A 14,854-nucleotide genomic window follows, 5' to 3' on the forward strand; every position below is an offset into this window, starting at 1 on the left:
CCCCTGGTCTGGCCTTGGCTGACTTCAGTCCTAGTTACCTTTGGAATTTTCCGTTAGGGGGGGGAAAAATAATTTCGTAAGTGGTTAACTGGGCCTTAATAACCTGGTAAGTCAACACCTAATTTCGTATATGTTCTACACCTTGATCAATATCAAGGTGTCTGTTCCATTGTCTTTATTAGTCATGGCATTTTTGAATATAGAAAGTAAGACCTGATCATATGAGTGACAGATAGTTACAGTGATATTTCATATAGCCATGCAATTAAAAGCAAAGAGCATCAGTTACTTTCCGTTATTTTGAGACAGCAAACTCAATCCAGTCTCAATCACTACACACAAAGGACAGCGTGATCCGGCTGTAATTGTTTGATGTAGCATGTGTCCCAGTGCTGGAGTTAGCAGTGTGGTATAATCTGATTATAGAGTCTCCACTCTGGTTGAGTGGACGGCATTGTACCAGTGGACTGATCTGACTGTATTTATTCTGTTCTTTGCCCACTCGTCCCCTGGTGCCGTTTTAGCATTATTCTGATTCTGCTTGATTATGATGTAAGGCCTCGGATTAAGAGTTTGAGAAGTCGTTTTTTTGCAGCTTTCACCACATGAGAAATTAGTAAACAATGAAAGCATGAACAATGCTCTGGACAGGATCAACTGTACAATAATGAAGTTCCCTTTACCTGCTACTGTGACAATCATAATCAAGATATTTTGTTAAAATCATCTCTTTAGTACGAATATAAGTCTCTAATACTGATGTTGCTTCATGTTTGTGTTTGTTACTACAGATCTTCAGCTTCCAGCAACAGAGCCAGACATCAACAATCGCCTTGAGTCTCTGTGTCTGAGCATGACAGAGCACGCCTTGGGAGGTAACAACGTTTTATTTGACTCTTATTATTAATATGTTAGTTGTTCATTAGCATGTGATGCTCCCCACCTGTCACCCTCTCTCTCTCTCTTACATTACATGAGCACTATTTTGCGATCATAGAGAAATGTAGTTCTTCAATACCCAGTACATGGTCATCATATCAGTCAGGTGTCAGGTGACTGCAGACTGCAGTGTCTGACCTTTTTGTTCCAACTGAATTATCTCAGCTGTTGAAAAGGAATCCACTTTGGTTCCAGGCTGCAGTGGCACGGTTTGATTTGAAAACTTTTTTCAGTTTCAATTTCCTCATTTTGTGGCCAGGATTTGTTGTGATAGAACTGCACAGGTAGCAAACAACTGGATAAACCCTGTAGTGTTTATACCACACTGCATGTTGTAAAATGTCCCAGCTTCGGTTCGCCGATCTTACGGGCTTCATCATACCCCGAGTTAAACTTGTAAACATGATACTTTCAGCTTCAGTTATAAAATCTTTTGTAAATGCCAGCAGTCGACCGACCTAGACACTTCTGCGTTAACTTTTAAAACCTAAAGCAAACTATAAAGTGTCCGAACATCATATCAGTCTGTCAATTAGTGAAACATTTTAACAATAGCTCGCCTAAATTGATAAAAAATACTGATGTTAAGCTGACTGTCCATTCCATCATCAGCTTTAAGTCTGGAGGTGTTTCACCCATCAATCATTTCGGACATGTTGAATCCGAAGCAAGGGCTTTGCGTTATATTATATATTTTGGTGAAGTTTGGTTCATTAGTTCCAAAAGTCTACAAGTTTGAAATATTAGGGCAATTATTTTAATTTCGGAACGGAGTTCAGCTCAAAAGGTGAATAGAATGTGACGATCCACAGACAAAAGATGGTTGTAGCCAAGTGCCAACCTCCAGTGCTGAAAAATGAAGCCAACATCCATATGCCAAAAACTGCAGTTCCTTCAATCCCCATTCAAATTGAAATGCCACATTTTACAGCAGAAATAAACATGTTTACTACCTGGCCTAATTCTTTAGATAATTTCCCCACTATTAGAACTGTTGAGTGGGTGAATGATTGAATAACCCATATAAATGATATTAAAGGGTTTAAGTTACTCATTATTTAGGTTGCGGTTTGTTTGAACTGACAGGGTGACGTCAGAGCCGTTAGCTGCCTCACCCGGGCCCTCCTCAACTCCACCAACTTTTGGATTAGTCTGGATTAAGGCGCTGTCGTCACTGACAAGATGGCATTGACCCGAGCCACACACATAAAGAGAGACTACATCTATTATTGGTGCTCTTGGTTTATAGCAACATGGAAACCACTAGAAAACAATCTTTTCAAAGCTATGGGAATTTGAAAACCCTTAAATGGCCAACACTATGAAAATGCCTGAAAACACATAAAGAAAACCTAGATTATGGTGTAGTTGACATGGCATAAATCGAGTCAGTCATTGGCTGCCCTGGCTTGTGCAGAATATTCCCATACAGTGAGTTTCAGTCTGGGTTAAAGTCAGTGCCAACTCCCCCCGTCTCAGAGCTGGACTGATGTCAGGACAGTGGGCCTCAGTGCTCGGAGCAGAGCAGTGGACAAGTGCTGCTTTGTGTGTGTGTTGGAGGAGGCTGTGTGTTTGGTGGAGAGCAGAACCAAAGAGTGTGTTTAACTTAGGAAAAAGTCAGACTTTCCCCTCCTTCTAGCCTTTGCACACCTAGCCGGCTGTGGTGAGCTTCACAAACACGACTTGGTAACTGAAGCCAAACGTGCTACAGGAAATGATTTGAAACACAATGTATCATGGGTACAAGAAGAAGAATGTGGATGTTTTATAACGTCCATTCTTTATTTTTCTGTGTGTGGCATCAACCCACCCTTTCAGTGTCATGATGGAATCAAATATTCCACCAGTGTGTAGCTTGATAACATTATCCTCCGAGCCACACCAGAGGCAACAGCTGTCAGCCTGTTGTTTTCCTCTGCACCGCTCTATCACTATTTATACAGATGTGTTGTTCTCCCATCATGACAGTGTGGGCTCCGGCCCCTCACTGTTCACCAAGTCAGAAACCGCCTCAGGCCTTCCATCACTACTATTCTTCATATCAGATGGGATTTAATAAAACAGAGCTTAATAAATAATAAATAACCTGTAGCCAAAGAGCAATGGTTAGAACGTGGTAAGAAGAAATGTACTGCAGGAAAGCAACGAACAAGACGAAGAGAGGTACTTGTATATGTATGAAGGCTAATCCATATACAAGTGCATGAGAAGTGTGGTAGAAATACTGTAGGTTTCCTTGTTAATGTTTTCTCTCAAATTTGAGGAATGTTGTCTTTTAATTCCACTGCTAACAGTTCTTTCTTCATCAGGACCTAACTGCGATAACACTAACCCTATCTGAGTACGCTGATTCAGTTAACACGTCTGGCATATAGAATCCAGGGTCCTGATGAAGACAGAACTGTAACATTGAACAGAGGATCAGTGGTTTGGATCCCCAGACCCTTGCTCCCGTAGGCATGGTTATGGTTCTGAAATTAAGTTGTTTTGGAATAAAGCATCAGCTCAACGACGTGTTAACGTGTCTACCTCTCTCTGCTGTTCCTCTTTAGACGGTGCTGACCGCACATCAACGATATGAAGCGGAGACCTGAGCGAGAGCAGTGGGACGGCGCGGGTTCACGAGGCTCTCTCACGATAAGTCACCTCGAGGCCACCAGCCCTCCTGTCCCCTCTGCTTGTAGCCAACGGTAGAGCTCAACCAAAGGATCGGGGCGGGATCCAAGACCCCGCAGAGAGCGCCCTCATCAAACGGCTAACGCTATCACATTGGCACCGTCCATCGGGTCAGAAAAAAAACACTTCCTGCTCCGCCAGCATCTGGGTGAGGAGAGAGGACAAGCCTTGAACACGGCTTGGACAGTGTGTGAACAGCGCCCACCCCCTGACCCCCACCCTCCGGCAGGCCAGAAGCAGTACTGCAGGCCAGCAGAAGGGAGACGCTGGCCTGAGACGCTGGCCTGCGGATAACACTGAGGCCCCCCCCAGCACATCATTGACCACAACTCGTGGCATTCTTCAAATTCGTTACAGTACCTCAGAGCCAAAAACAAGACGAGCTAAGAGGAAGTTTGGGATTTCCTTGACTGTATTCGTAGAGCTCGGGAAGGTCCTCTTGCTCAGTATTTGGGGGGGGGGGAAACAAAATCATTTATTTGTATTGTATGTATTTATTGTTTACATAATGATGCTACTTTCAAAGGGTACAAAAACATGTATGAATTTCAGGTATGAATCGTGAAATTGTCTGTAAAGCCTTGGCTGTCTACCAGCTTTACGTCCCGAGTAGCCATCACGCTAGTTTACAACCAACGTGCTTATTCTTTATTTTAGCAGCCAAGACATGTCGGCTTGAACAAGAGAGAGAACGAGAGAGGAGGGAGAGAAAGAGGCAGGTGTGTGGAGATGAGAGGTAGGAGACAGACACAGGAAGTAGTAGAAGAGAGAGTGGAGCTGAGGTGAAACTGGAAAGGGAAGCGGATGTTTAAAGGAGGAAGGCGTCAGAGGCGGGACCTCTGATCAGCCGAAGACGACCGAGGAAGATGACGCCATGTCTAATCATGTTGTTCACGTGAGCGAGTGTCGGAGGAAGTGAGTTTGGCAGCGGTCAGTTACACATTGTTTATCCACAGCATGTACTGTATGAACTCTTTTGAATTCAGAGCCTTTAAAGGCAACAATACATTGAAAATGTAGAGTTTTTTTTATAAATGGGAGATTGATATTGTCAGTGGGATCTGTCTGCATGTTCAGATACTGGGTTTAGTTTGTTTTTTTAAAGCAGGGTGATATGCTTAAGCTGCATGTTACAACTAAATATCTTTTTTGGGGGGTACAGGAAGATTGTGAAATGTGGAGAAGACGACAGAGAAAACAAAACAAGAGGGCTATTTGGTTTCCACTCAGACCATGTTGCAACATGGGAGAAATCACACACTGTCAATCCATGAAGGGTAGCTTTCCCAGAGATTGTCTCATTAGTGCTTACCTCCACCTGCTGGCCGACCGCAGTCAGAGCGGGGCAGACGCCTGTGAACACGCAGGCAGATTATACACACATCATTGGTGAGCGTTATAATTAGGAAATGTTAATGCTGCAGGAAATCCCTCACAGATCGCGGTGTCACATGGTCTTCTGTCTGCTCCGGGCCGCTATAGCATTTATTTTCTTTCTTTTTTAGATACTGACTCTTCTGGTTATTCTGTGTCTTAATATTTATCCTCCGATTATTGTGTCTGGTAGACAGACTTCATAAGAACAGATTGATGGAAAATAAGCTGGTATGAAAACTCTCCAACTAAATGGTCATCATCCAGGGTTATTGATTATTATTGTTTAGTTTCTTTAGTTTGTTGCAATTCTATAGTACTTCCTTTGTATCCTGCACTTGATATGATAATGTGATACACTAAAATCCAGCTTTGGAGTCGGAGCAGATTGGAGGCAGAAGTGGAGCGGTAGAACCACAACAAGTGGCCATTATCCCACCGCTTTTGAGTCTGATGGTGGATCTGGAGCTGAAGATGCTTTGTCTTCTCGTGTCGCTCATCGCTAGAGGACCATGCCAGGGTTTTTGCATGTTTTGCTCATCTACAAACCTTTTAAAACACTCTGTGTTACTATAAACTATACTTATTTTATGTGTTTCAAACCTTCAAGATTGCACAGGAAAGAAAATCATGACAGAAATAAAAAACACTACAGTACAATACATTCAGTGTGTGTCTAAAGAGCTAAAACATGCAGATAGACTGTGATGGTGCCTGAGAGTGGATCAGATGCAGTGATGGCGGCTTGAAGCTGCAGTATGGATCAGTGCACACACACACACACACACACACACACACACACACACACACACACACACACACAGAGGACAGTGTATGTGTGTTAGTGGCAACAGTGCACTGCTTCAGTCGTGTGTTTTCTGCACCTTGAGTCTGTAGCCAATCAGAAGTGGTCCGTACGTTTGAAGATGAAGATTCCACCAAAGCATGAACTGATGTCTCACCTTTCTGTCTGACGCTCTTCGCTGAGAAGCATCGGAGCCTGTTCCGATGTCACTGCCATATGAATCAGTACTTAAAGTAGATACAATTATTTATTCTTTTTTTCATAATTTTTGCAGAGGTGATACTTTTACTCATTTAGGTGTATTATTATTTAAAGTACCATATGTATTAACATGTTATGGCTGGTGACCATACGTACATCTCAAATATTAACATAGTTATTGTTGACTTTGACTGTTAACTTTTCTTTCTCGTCGTTGCTGTTGTTAAACTATAATCTTGTTTGTATCTATCAGTGTCATGTTGAGATTTGTTTTCATGTGAACTCGGAGCGTGATGCGTGTTCAGTTACCAAATTCACTTCAGAAGAACTGTCAGCAAACAGAACCAGCGGGGTGTTGTTGTAGGCTTTGGCATGCCAGGAAGTAGACTGGTCCATTGTGACCTAGTTACCACCTCACTGCATGGTCCTGAGGTGAACAATCTAGGTTGAAATGTGTGTTACTTTAAAGAATGAGGCTGGCATTATTCGACATATCTTCATGTCAACAAATCCTATGAAAAGATCAAATTCTAAAGATGTAGACTTTCAAAAACTTGGAGGAAACACTGCATTTGTTGGGGACTATTTCCAGCAGCGGATGAATCTATATTTGGTGCTATGGATGATTTGAGGCAGTAGGACATTGTATGATGGATTGACTGAAATGAACTACAATGGTTTTGCATTGTAAGGAAGGAACATGTCAACCAATGCAACAGTGAGGCTTATCGATCTGTGTTTAATCATTTGATAAGTGTTATAGCAAAGAAGTTATATCAGGAGTTGATACACAGTGTTGGTTTTGGTCTTTTCATAGGATTTGTTTATGTTAAAAATAGTAGAGAGCATCACCAGACCTGTCCTTTACGCCTCATGTGTTAAGATAAACCAACCTGCAGTCTGTAATGTAATCAAAGGGATTATTGAAACTGTCGTACACTTGCAGTATTTTGATTTACTTCACCTTGCCATGTTTGAGTTATAAAGGTGTTGAAACAAAGTTTTTAGTTTTGCATAAAAACACTACTTTTTGTCTGTGACTGACAGCATTCATAACGTGAGTTTATGGGATGTTTCTATGCGTGCAGAGTAACATAGTAACGTTACATGTTGTGTATTTGCAGTCACAGAGCGTCTGTGTGACGGGACAGTGGAGAGTTACAGCTCTGAGGGTCATTACACATCTCTTCAAACCAAATGCTTTATTTGTTCTAATGCATATCAGCTCTGTGGGAGTCCAGGAGTGCTAACGCTGTGCTCACTGCAGTATTAACCGTTAGATATCGCCTTGATATTCCAAAAAAAACATTTAATGTACTTTAAGTTGAGACATATATGCTGTTTTGTATCTTTTACTTTTTGTCATAGGTTCTGCAGTTTTAGTATGTTGATATGGGATGCCAAGATTTCTCTTTTTTCTCTGTGTGTTCAGCAGCATCTATTCTGTAACTAAGGTTACCGCTTGACTGCTCCTTTATTTTATTTTGTTTTATTTTATCAAAGAGCCGATGTCCTGTATTGACTGCAGGCTTACATATATATTTGACAAAAGAATATTGTATGTTTAATAATAAAAAAACTCAAAAAGACAAAAAAGTGCAGAAAAAAAGAAATGGAGAAAATTGAAAGAAAGAAATGTGTAATTTATATTTCCAAAGTGCATGCACGAGGCGGGGAAGGTCATATTTAGAATAACAAATGGCAGTGCCTTTTTTTGTACTCGAGACATTCACCCCAAATGTAAATGTTTTTATATAGACTTTAAAAGCTGTTGTGTTACAGGATGAAACGGCTGTGTCGGGCTACACTCACACTGCAGCTGCACGTCCCCATTCAGACCTCCCCCCCAAGGTGTTATGTAGATAAAGAACAGATGAAAGTGTTAACTCATCCAAGGATTGTCTAGATGTAAACCTGATCCACATGAACAAATGAAAGAGAGTTATTTTAGATTCGAGGAGACAACTTATAATAAGCTGACTATGTTCTTAATTAATTTGTCATTCATTCGGACTCAAATCTGTAGTCAAAATGTCTGTTAAATTCTTTCCATTGACTTTTGCTTGACCAAGATGAGATTAAAATGAGAAGAGAAAGGAATCGTCTAATATTTCCTCCATGTGTTTAACACTTAGTGTTCATGTAGACAGTACATCACTGTGGCAGCAATACTGACCATATCAAGCAGAACCTGAAACCATGAACACTGACTTATACTTTCTTATGATACTCAATTGTATTTAGATTAGCTTGGTCTTTACACGTAGACCAATCATCTAAATGAATCCTCTGAGGACACAAAGTTGAGGATCTGGAGAGAATATGATCAAGTTTAATCAAAATCCAATTCATAAATCAAAGCGAAACTCAATAAGTGATGTCCAGTTTACTGCACATGGTTGAAAATAAGTATTGTGAACTTTAGGCCACATTTAAAGCATCTTCATGTTTGATGTTTGCTACTCTCAAGAGCTAAATGTGATCAAACACAAAGTTGATCTGAATGTAGCGTGGGGGGTGCAGTGTGAGCGAGGCCCGGGCGGTGAACTGGGTCTGTTGTTTTCTGTCCTCTGTAGGTACTTAATGCTGATATAAAGTTATCAATTGCTCTGGTCTGTACAAACATGTGTGAATGAGTGTGAATGTGAGTGTGTGTGAAAACATTCAAGTGTTATTCAATGTGTCTTGCTGTATCTGTGTGGCGACGTACCAGAATGCTGTGACTTGGCATGCCCCCATTATAAATAAAGAAAAGTTGTAACTGTGTGTGTGTGTGTGTGTGTGTGTGTGTGTGTGTGTGTGTGTGTGTGTGTGTGTGTGTGTGTGTGTGTGTGTGTGTGTGTGTGTGTGTGTGTGTGTGTCAGAGTTTGCAGTGTTTTAATTCAAATGAAGCGCCGGTGTAGATCTGCAGGTTTGAGATGGATTTACAGCATGGGGAAACAATTTAGCGCTTGATATCATACATTAAAGAACAAAGAGAAATGTCAACTGTTGGATTTCCCCTTTCACATAGAGTTGTATAGGTGTTTGTGTATGTAAATGAATGCAAAGGCTACATTCCCAAAGTTCCCTCCAGAGGGAGTTTCTCTCCCACACACTCCCCCCACCCCCCCTGAAACTCCTGCATTGGACTCCTTTGTATATTTCTGTAACATAGTGACATCACTATGTAACACTCGTGCTTCTATTGGCTAGTGCTCCAACACATTGTACTTGATAGGCTGAAGGGTGGCACATATTTAAGCCCTTAACCAATAACATTAGAGCTGGTCTGCTTACCAATCAGAGCACATTTACTCACACACACTTCATGTCTTAGTCTTTTATTTTCGTGCCACTATATATTTCTATTCTTGTAGGTTGTTTTTTTCCAAAAGCTTTATTTATTGATTTGAATAACTTCACAAATCAAGATTTTTGCAAACAAAACATATGATTCTATGCTTTTTTATTTTTAAGAAATCATATTTTGTCCCCCACATATTAACTAACAACCAAAAAGATCATTTTAAACATATTTTCACACGCTGAAAATCTTTTAGAGCCTGTAGTGAACAGAATGATGAAAATTGTCCAGATGCTCAGGGAATTGTTGAGGAAAGGCATGCACTATTCTGTGACACAGTGTCTTATTGATATGTACCACTGGAGGGTGCTACAGTCGTAGTGACTGCAATGAAAAACTAGTTCATATTTATAATATTTTCTTTGTGAACCAAATGTAACACAAACCAATCACTATATTATCAGTAAGGGTGTGATACACTCCTATTGTGTCTCTTCGTGTCAGTGACACATTTTTACACTATCAAACAGTAAAGCCTGAGCATGCTCTGTGGGTCTTTCACCTCTCTGGATGTCCTCAACTTGGTAACGTCAGAACAAACTATGAAGGTTTACATTATAGAGTGTAACACACTGTTAGAGGAGGCAGATTGAAAACCAGAACCTCTGCTTAATGAAATACATGGATGTGATGTAACAGATCTGAGAGCTGCTGAGTCATGCCTCTGTCAGACATCCAGACCAGCTCGCTCTGGGCTCAGGGCCAGATGAACCCTCTCATTGGCCAAGGGGTGTTAAAATAGAGCTGTGGGCCCCTCTTGTTCTCCACAACCAGTTTGGATCCTTCCATATATGTTTATACATTTTCCAGAGTTATGAGCTTGCAGTTGTTACTGAGCTTACTGTTGCAGCAACAGTTGCTGTCAGCTGTTACAGGTTCAGCGTGAACCTTCAGCCAGAACACAGGTAACACAAGTAAAAACATAAATTCTTCATTGTTACAGTAGTCCGTTACCAAATATACCGTAAAAGAACACATGGCACATATGGAGAATTATTATCTTTTCAGAATAGAATATATATTATTTTACTGGATTTTGTAATGAATTGTTTTAGTAATCTTAATACCTGAATCAATTATTTAAAAGAAAAGGAGCTACATGTTTGGATGTGGTACTAATGAATCACTTTAAAAGATGTATTATAATATAAATAGCTAACATTTACACAACCTTTTTGTATCGTGTAGCTATGAAGCTAGCAGAGAAAGACAATATAATGGGTTCAGTTTAAGTGAACACACATGTGAATTGTGTGTGGTGTATTGTGAGGAGACACACACTTGTTGCTGTCACATAGAGATTTATTTTTCTTTGATTAAAAAGTATCTGGAATGAACAAAGTACAGAAAGTGACACTGATGGTGAAGGGGCCACACAACAGGCCACTCTTCTCAACAAGGCCACAAAAACAACAACATCTTCAGAGCTGACTCTTAGAGCTCATCTCTCCTTGAAAACACAGAGACACACACATGCACACATACATTTCACAAAATAAAACCTTCCAATATCAGTCTGGGGACATCATTACGCAATCAAATGCTAAAAGTATGCTACACGTGAAAAAACAAAGTCACTAAACAACACACACACACACACACATTTAATTTGCCTCTTGAGAAATTCAAAATGTTTCAGTTTGCTTTAAGACGGTGAGTATTCATAAAGAGGCGAGTTGGCACATACAGGCTGGTCCACGCAGGACCGTAATATTATTTATAATTTATTTAAAAACTTAAAGTGAAAAAGTAGAATACTGTTTTTTCTCTCAGATGCAGATGTTTTACTGCAGGTAATCCAGCGATGTCCAACAAATACAAACTGTGATGAACCCATTGTGTTCATCAATGTTGCAAACTATTTTCTACCAATTATGTAATCCTCCAACAGTAAACACTGCTTCTAATCCTCTAATATTCATGTATTTGGGAGACACATCATCTCTCACAAAGCTGACATGTTTTCTGAATTCATCTCAGACCAAAAAAGTACATTATTTTAAAGTTTTGTTGTCTTTTGTCTAACTTGGACAGGTGTCAGCTACTTTTGGCCTCATGATGTTTCGTGAATATGTCTCCGGCTATAAGGATCCGTGAGGATACTTTACATCACTTAGCACATTTGAGTTTTGTCTATGTGTATCTGACTATGTAAAGGGATTTCAAACAGTCTTCTTTTCAAACTGTCCCCTGTATTTCCAGGAAAACAAAAAACTCAGATAGACCAAAGGGGGGTAAGTTTGTCCTTTTGTCCTAAAAAAAGTAAACAACATGTTAATCTGTGGTCTCCAACACAGAAATCACCACGGTAACGCTTCACCTTATCTGACCAATACAAAGAGTTGGATGGAAAACAGTCAGGAGTGGACTCTTGTCTCTGCAGTTGGTGAGATGGAAACACACACACACACACACACACACACACACACACACACACACACACACACACACACACACACACACACACACACACACACACACACACACACAGGTAGCCCGTGGAGGTAACCCCAGGCAACAGGAGGATGAAGAAGAGCTTCTTCGTCCTCAGCTCCTGATCAGCGTCAGAAACTCATCACGGGTTTTCGGATCTTCCCTGAAGACTCCCAACATGGTGCTGGTGACGGTTTTACTGTTCATCTTCTGAACGCCTCGCATCACCATACACATGTGACTGCAGAGAGGAAGAATGGGGGGGGGAGGGTTAGAACAACAGGCAGAGGGGGGAAGGAAGATCAATATAAAAGATGAAATGTAAAATACATATAGTTTAAAGGGGTCATATTATGCTTTTCAGAGTTTCCCTTATATTGGTTTTTGTGCATGTAAATAGTCTGTAAAGGCTACAATCCCAGAGGGAGTTTCTCTAGGAAATGATGTGATTGGCAGAAGAATAAAGGTGGAAGAGGAGAGAAAGGAATTAAGTTGAAGGAAATCAAACCAAACTAAAAGGAGAAAGGAATGATCAGATATTTGACCCAGTTGTTAGTGGGCAAAGGTCTACGTACGTTGCCTCGATGACCACCCCCACCCCGGTAGGCTGCAGGGCCTCTGTGATCGCCACGGCTATCTGTTTGGTCAACCTCTCCTGAACTTTGAACGGACAGAGGGACAAACATGAACCCGGTTAGACAGAACAAACAACATGAAGTGAAACAAATGAAAGCACTGGCCTGACGGATCTACGTACCTTGTAGTCGACGGCTGTAGATTTCAACAATCCTGAAAGGGAGAGAAAGTAAATGCTCAGTCGATAAAATATCAATGCCTTCTTCTTCTGTGTCCTACAGCTCTATTGTTGTCAAATAAATAATACAATTAAAACACACAAGCTGGAAGGAAGCAGAAGGAAAATGAACAGATCTGGGACCCGGGCATCACCTCCGACCTGTTGCTCTTCTCTGTGAGTAAAACTACTTCAGACACTTTTCACCTCATCCACCTCCAAGGAAATGTCAACAGGACCAAACGTGCAGCATGAACAGAGGCAAGGCATTCTTAAAGGAAAGGAAAGTGCGGCTGCATACAACAAATAAAAAGCTACTTCAAAGAAGACGAGGAAATGCCCTTCGTCCAGTCAGTCGTTCACTTATGGGGAATTATGTTCTCAAAAATATATTTCCACTGTTTGCAATTTGTCCACTGTTGTTCCACTTTATTATATGTTGTGTTTACTTGAATATATATTTAAGGTGATTAATTAAGACCCTAGATTTACGAAGCCATGGTTTCCCATGAAACAGTCCCATAGTATTTCTTCATTGAAGTCTCAGGTTGAGCAGGACATGAAAGGGACATTTATATTGATTCAATTAGCGCCAATAAAATGTGAATGGATCAGCTGTTCTCATCGTTGTCATTGAGGGGTGTTACTGCAATAAGCCTGAAGGTATTGGGGTCAGTCGGATCAGATTCTACACTAGTAAACACACACCTTTTAATAATCAGCTTACACACACACACACACACACACACACACACACACACACACCTTAACAATTAGGGTAAATACACTCACCTGGCCAGCTTACTGAGGCCCAGAACTCTCTTGTTGGGAAGGTAACCGATGTGAACCTGCCAACAGTGGGATTAAAAAGATGAAGTCATCTAATCAAAGATTAAATAATTGGGATGAATTACACAGTCTGCTTTCAGTAATGAAAGGACTCATGCATCACATGTGAGCAACACTGCTAGATGAAGTGTATCTGTGGGCTTTCACTGCCCAGCTTAGTTGGCAATGATTTCACTAATAGCAGCAACACACATCGTTTCAGATGGAGTTCATCATGTGTATTCGTTCTGGAAGAATAGCATGCGACATGGGGAATTCAATTGATTATCTAACATGCAACCTTACATTCTCCCGGGGGGCCCAATTGGGGGATTCAGATACAAGTTGTGATCACAACATCAACATTTTCACTCAAAAATATTACTGTTTGTGTCTGCCTGATGGATGTAAGTCCGATAATCATACATTTTTAGCTCTGTTTTTGGTCTCTACCATCTCCTGACGCAAATGTATTTTGATCCCTTCAGCTGCTGATTCATCCTCTATGTTCAGGAGTGTCTGTTTGCTGTTTGGTAGGAAGTGTACAGTGGGTTTTACAGCTGATTCTCTGGAAACGGCTGCCTGCTGCGGCTGAAAACAACACTTTAAGAGTTAACAGTGATCTGAAAGGCAGTTTAAAGCTCTGCAAAGCTGAGTCAGCAACAAACAAACAAACTGCCCTAGCTTTAGTTTAGGTGCAATTCACAGTTTATATAAACATAATAGCTTTGTCATGTTTTCCTCCTCCAACTGAAGTTTTGGCTTAGTGTTATTTACTTTACTTCAAGAAAATTCCACAAAAATATAAAAAATGTTGTGGTATTCCCGAAAAAGCAGATGTTTTCACTTAAGTGTACTTTAAGTTAAAGGGGACCTATCATGCAAAATGTACTTTTGTACGTCTTTTATACATGAATATGTGTCCCCAGTGTCAGAAAACACAACCCTCTCTATTTTCCTCCATACCAAAATCTCTAAAAAAGGGGCTGCAACGGATCTGATACAGACTGATTCGGATTTGAACACTGTCCTGACGTCAGGACGGTGGCGCTACGGCTATTGGTCAATTCTCCACCTTTCAGGGGAATGAGAGGTTGGGCCACGGCCGGCCATTGCTGCTCGAAAGCGCTGGAGACGCTGTAGTACATATGCCAGGCCTGTAAGTGGCGCTGTAGTCTGCCACAAAAGCAGCAAAGAAGACTTCCCTTGCATGGTTGCCAGGGTTGCCCTTCTGTTTATTCTCCGCTGTGGCTCTTTTTGTCCCTCCCCGAGGAAAGCGTCTGCGCCTCCTGCTTTAAAAGAAATGAATGATGACTCTATATAATCATATGTAAGGGATAATGTGCAGCGACGCGGTCATTATGGGGAAAAGAACACCGACAGGCTGATCAGGAGCCGACACGAAGCGGAGGGATCTAGATGATGAGGCATGATCTGTTTGGTATTTTGAAAAAAAAAC

The 14,854-nt window shown here is 41.0% G+C and overlaps 1 protein-coding gene and 1 long non-coding RNA gene across 2 annotated transcripts; one reads left to right on the top strand and one right to left on the bottom strand.

Moving 5' to 3' along the window:
- Positions 1 to 786: 786 nt before the first annotated feature.
- Positions 787 to 8,758, top strand: LOC104954786 (uncharacterized). Its single transcript, XR_799383.1, has 2 exons — positions 787 to 875; positions 3,492 to 8,758. It is a non-coding gene; the product is annotated as an uncharacterized lncRNA (long non-coding RNA).
- Positions 8,759 to 10,628: 1,870 nt separating this feature from the next.
- On the bottom strand, positions 10,629 to 13,430 carry LOC104954787 (GTP cyclohydrolase 1-like; the record flags this gene model as incomplete). Its single annotated transcript, XM_010781979.1, has 4 exons — positions 10,629 to 12,015; positions 12,350 to 12,434; positions 12,532 to 12,563; positions 13,360 to 13,430. Coding segments are annotated over 4 exons (315 nt in total), but the record flags the coding sequence as incomplete, so codon positions are not given.
- Between the last annotated feature and the right edge of the window lie 1,424 nt (positions 13,431 to 14,854).

Source organism: Notothenia coriiceps, unplaced genomic scaffold (genome assembly GCF_000735185.1).
Source record: "Notothenia coriiceps isolate Sejong01 unplaced genomic scaffold, NC01 NC01_scaffold00023865, whole genome shotgun sequence".
Lineage (NCBI taxonomy): Eukaryota > Metazoa > Chordata > Actinopteri > Perciformes > Nototheniidae > Notothenia > Notothenia coriiceps.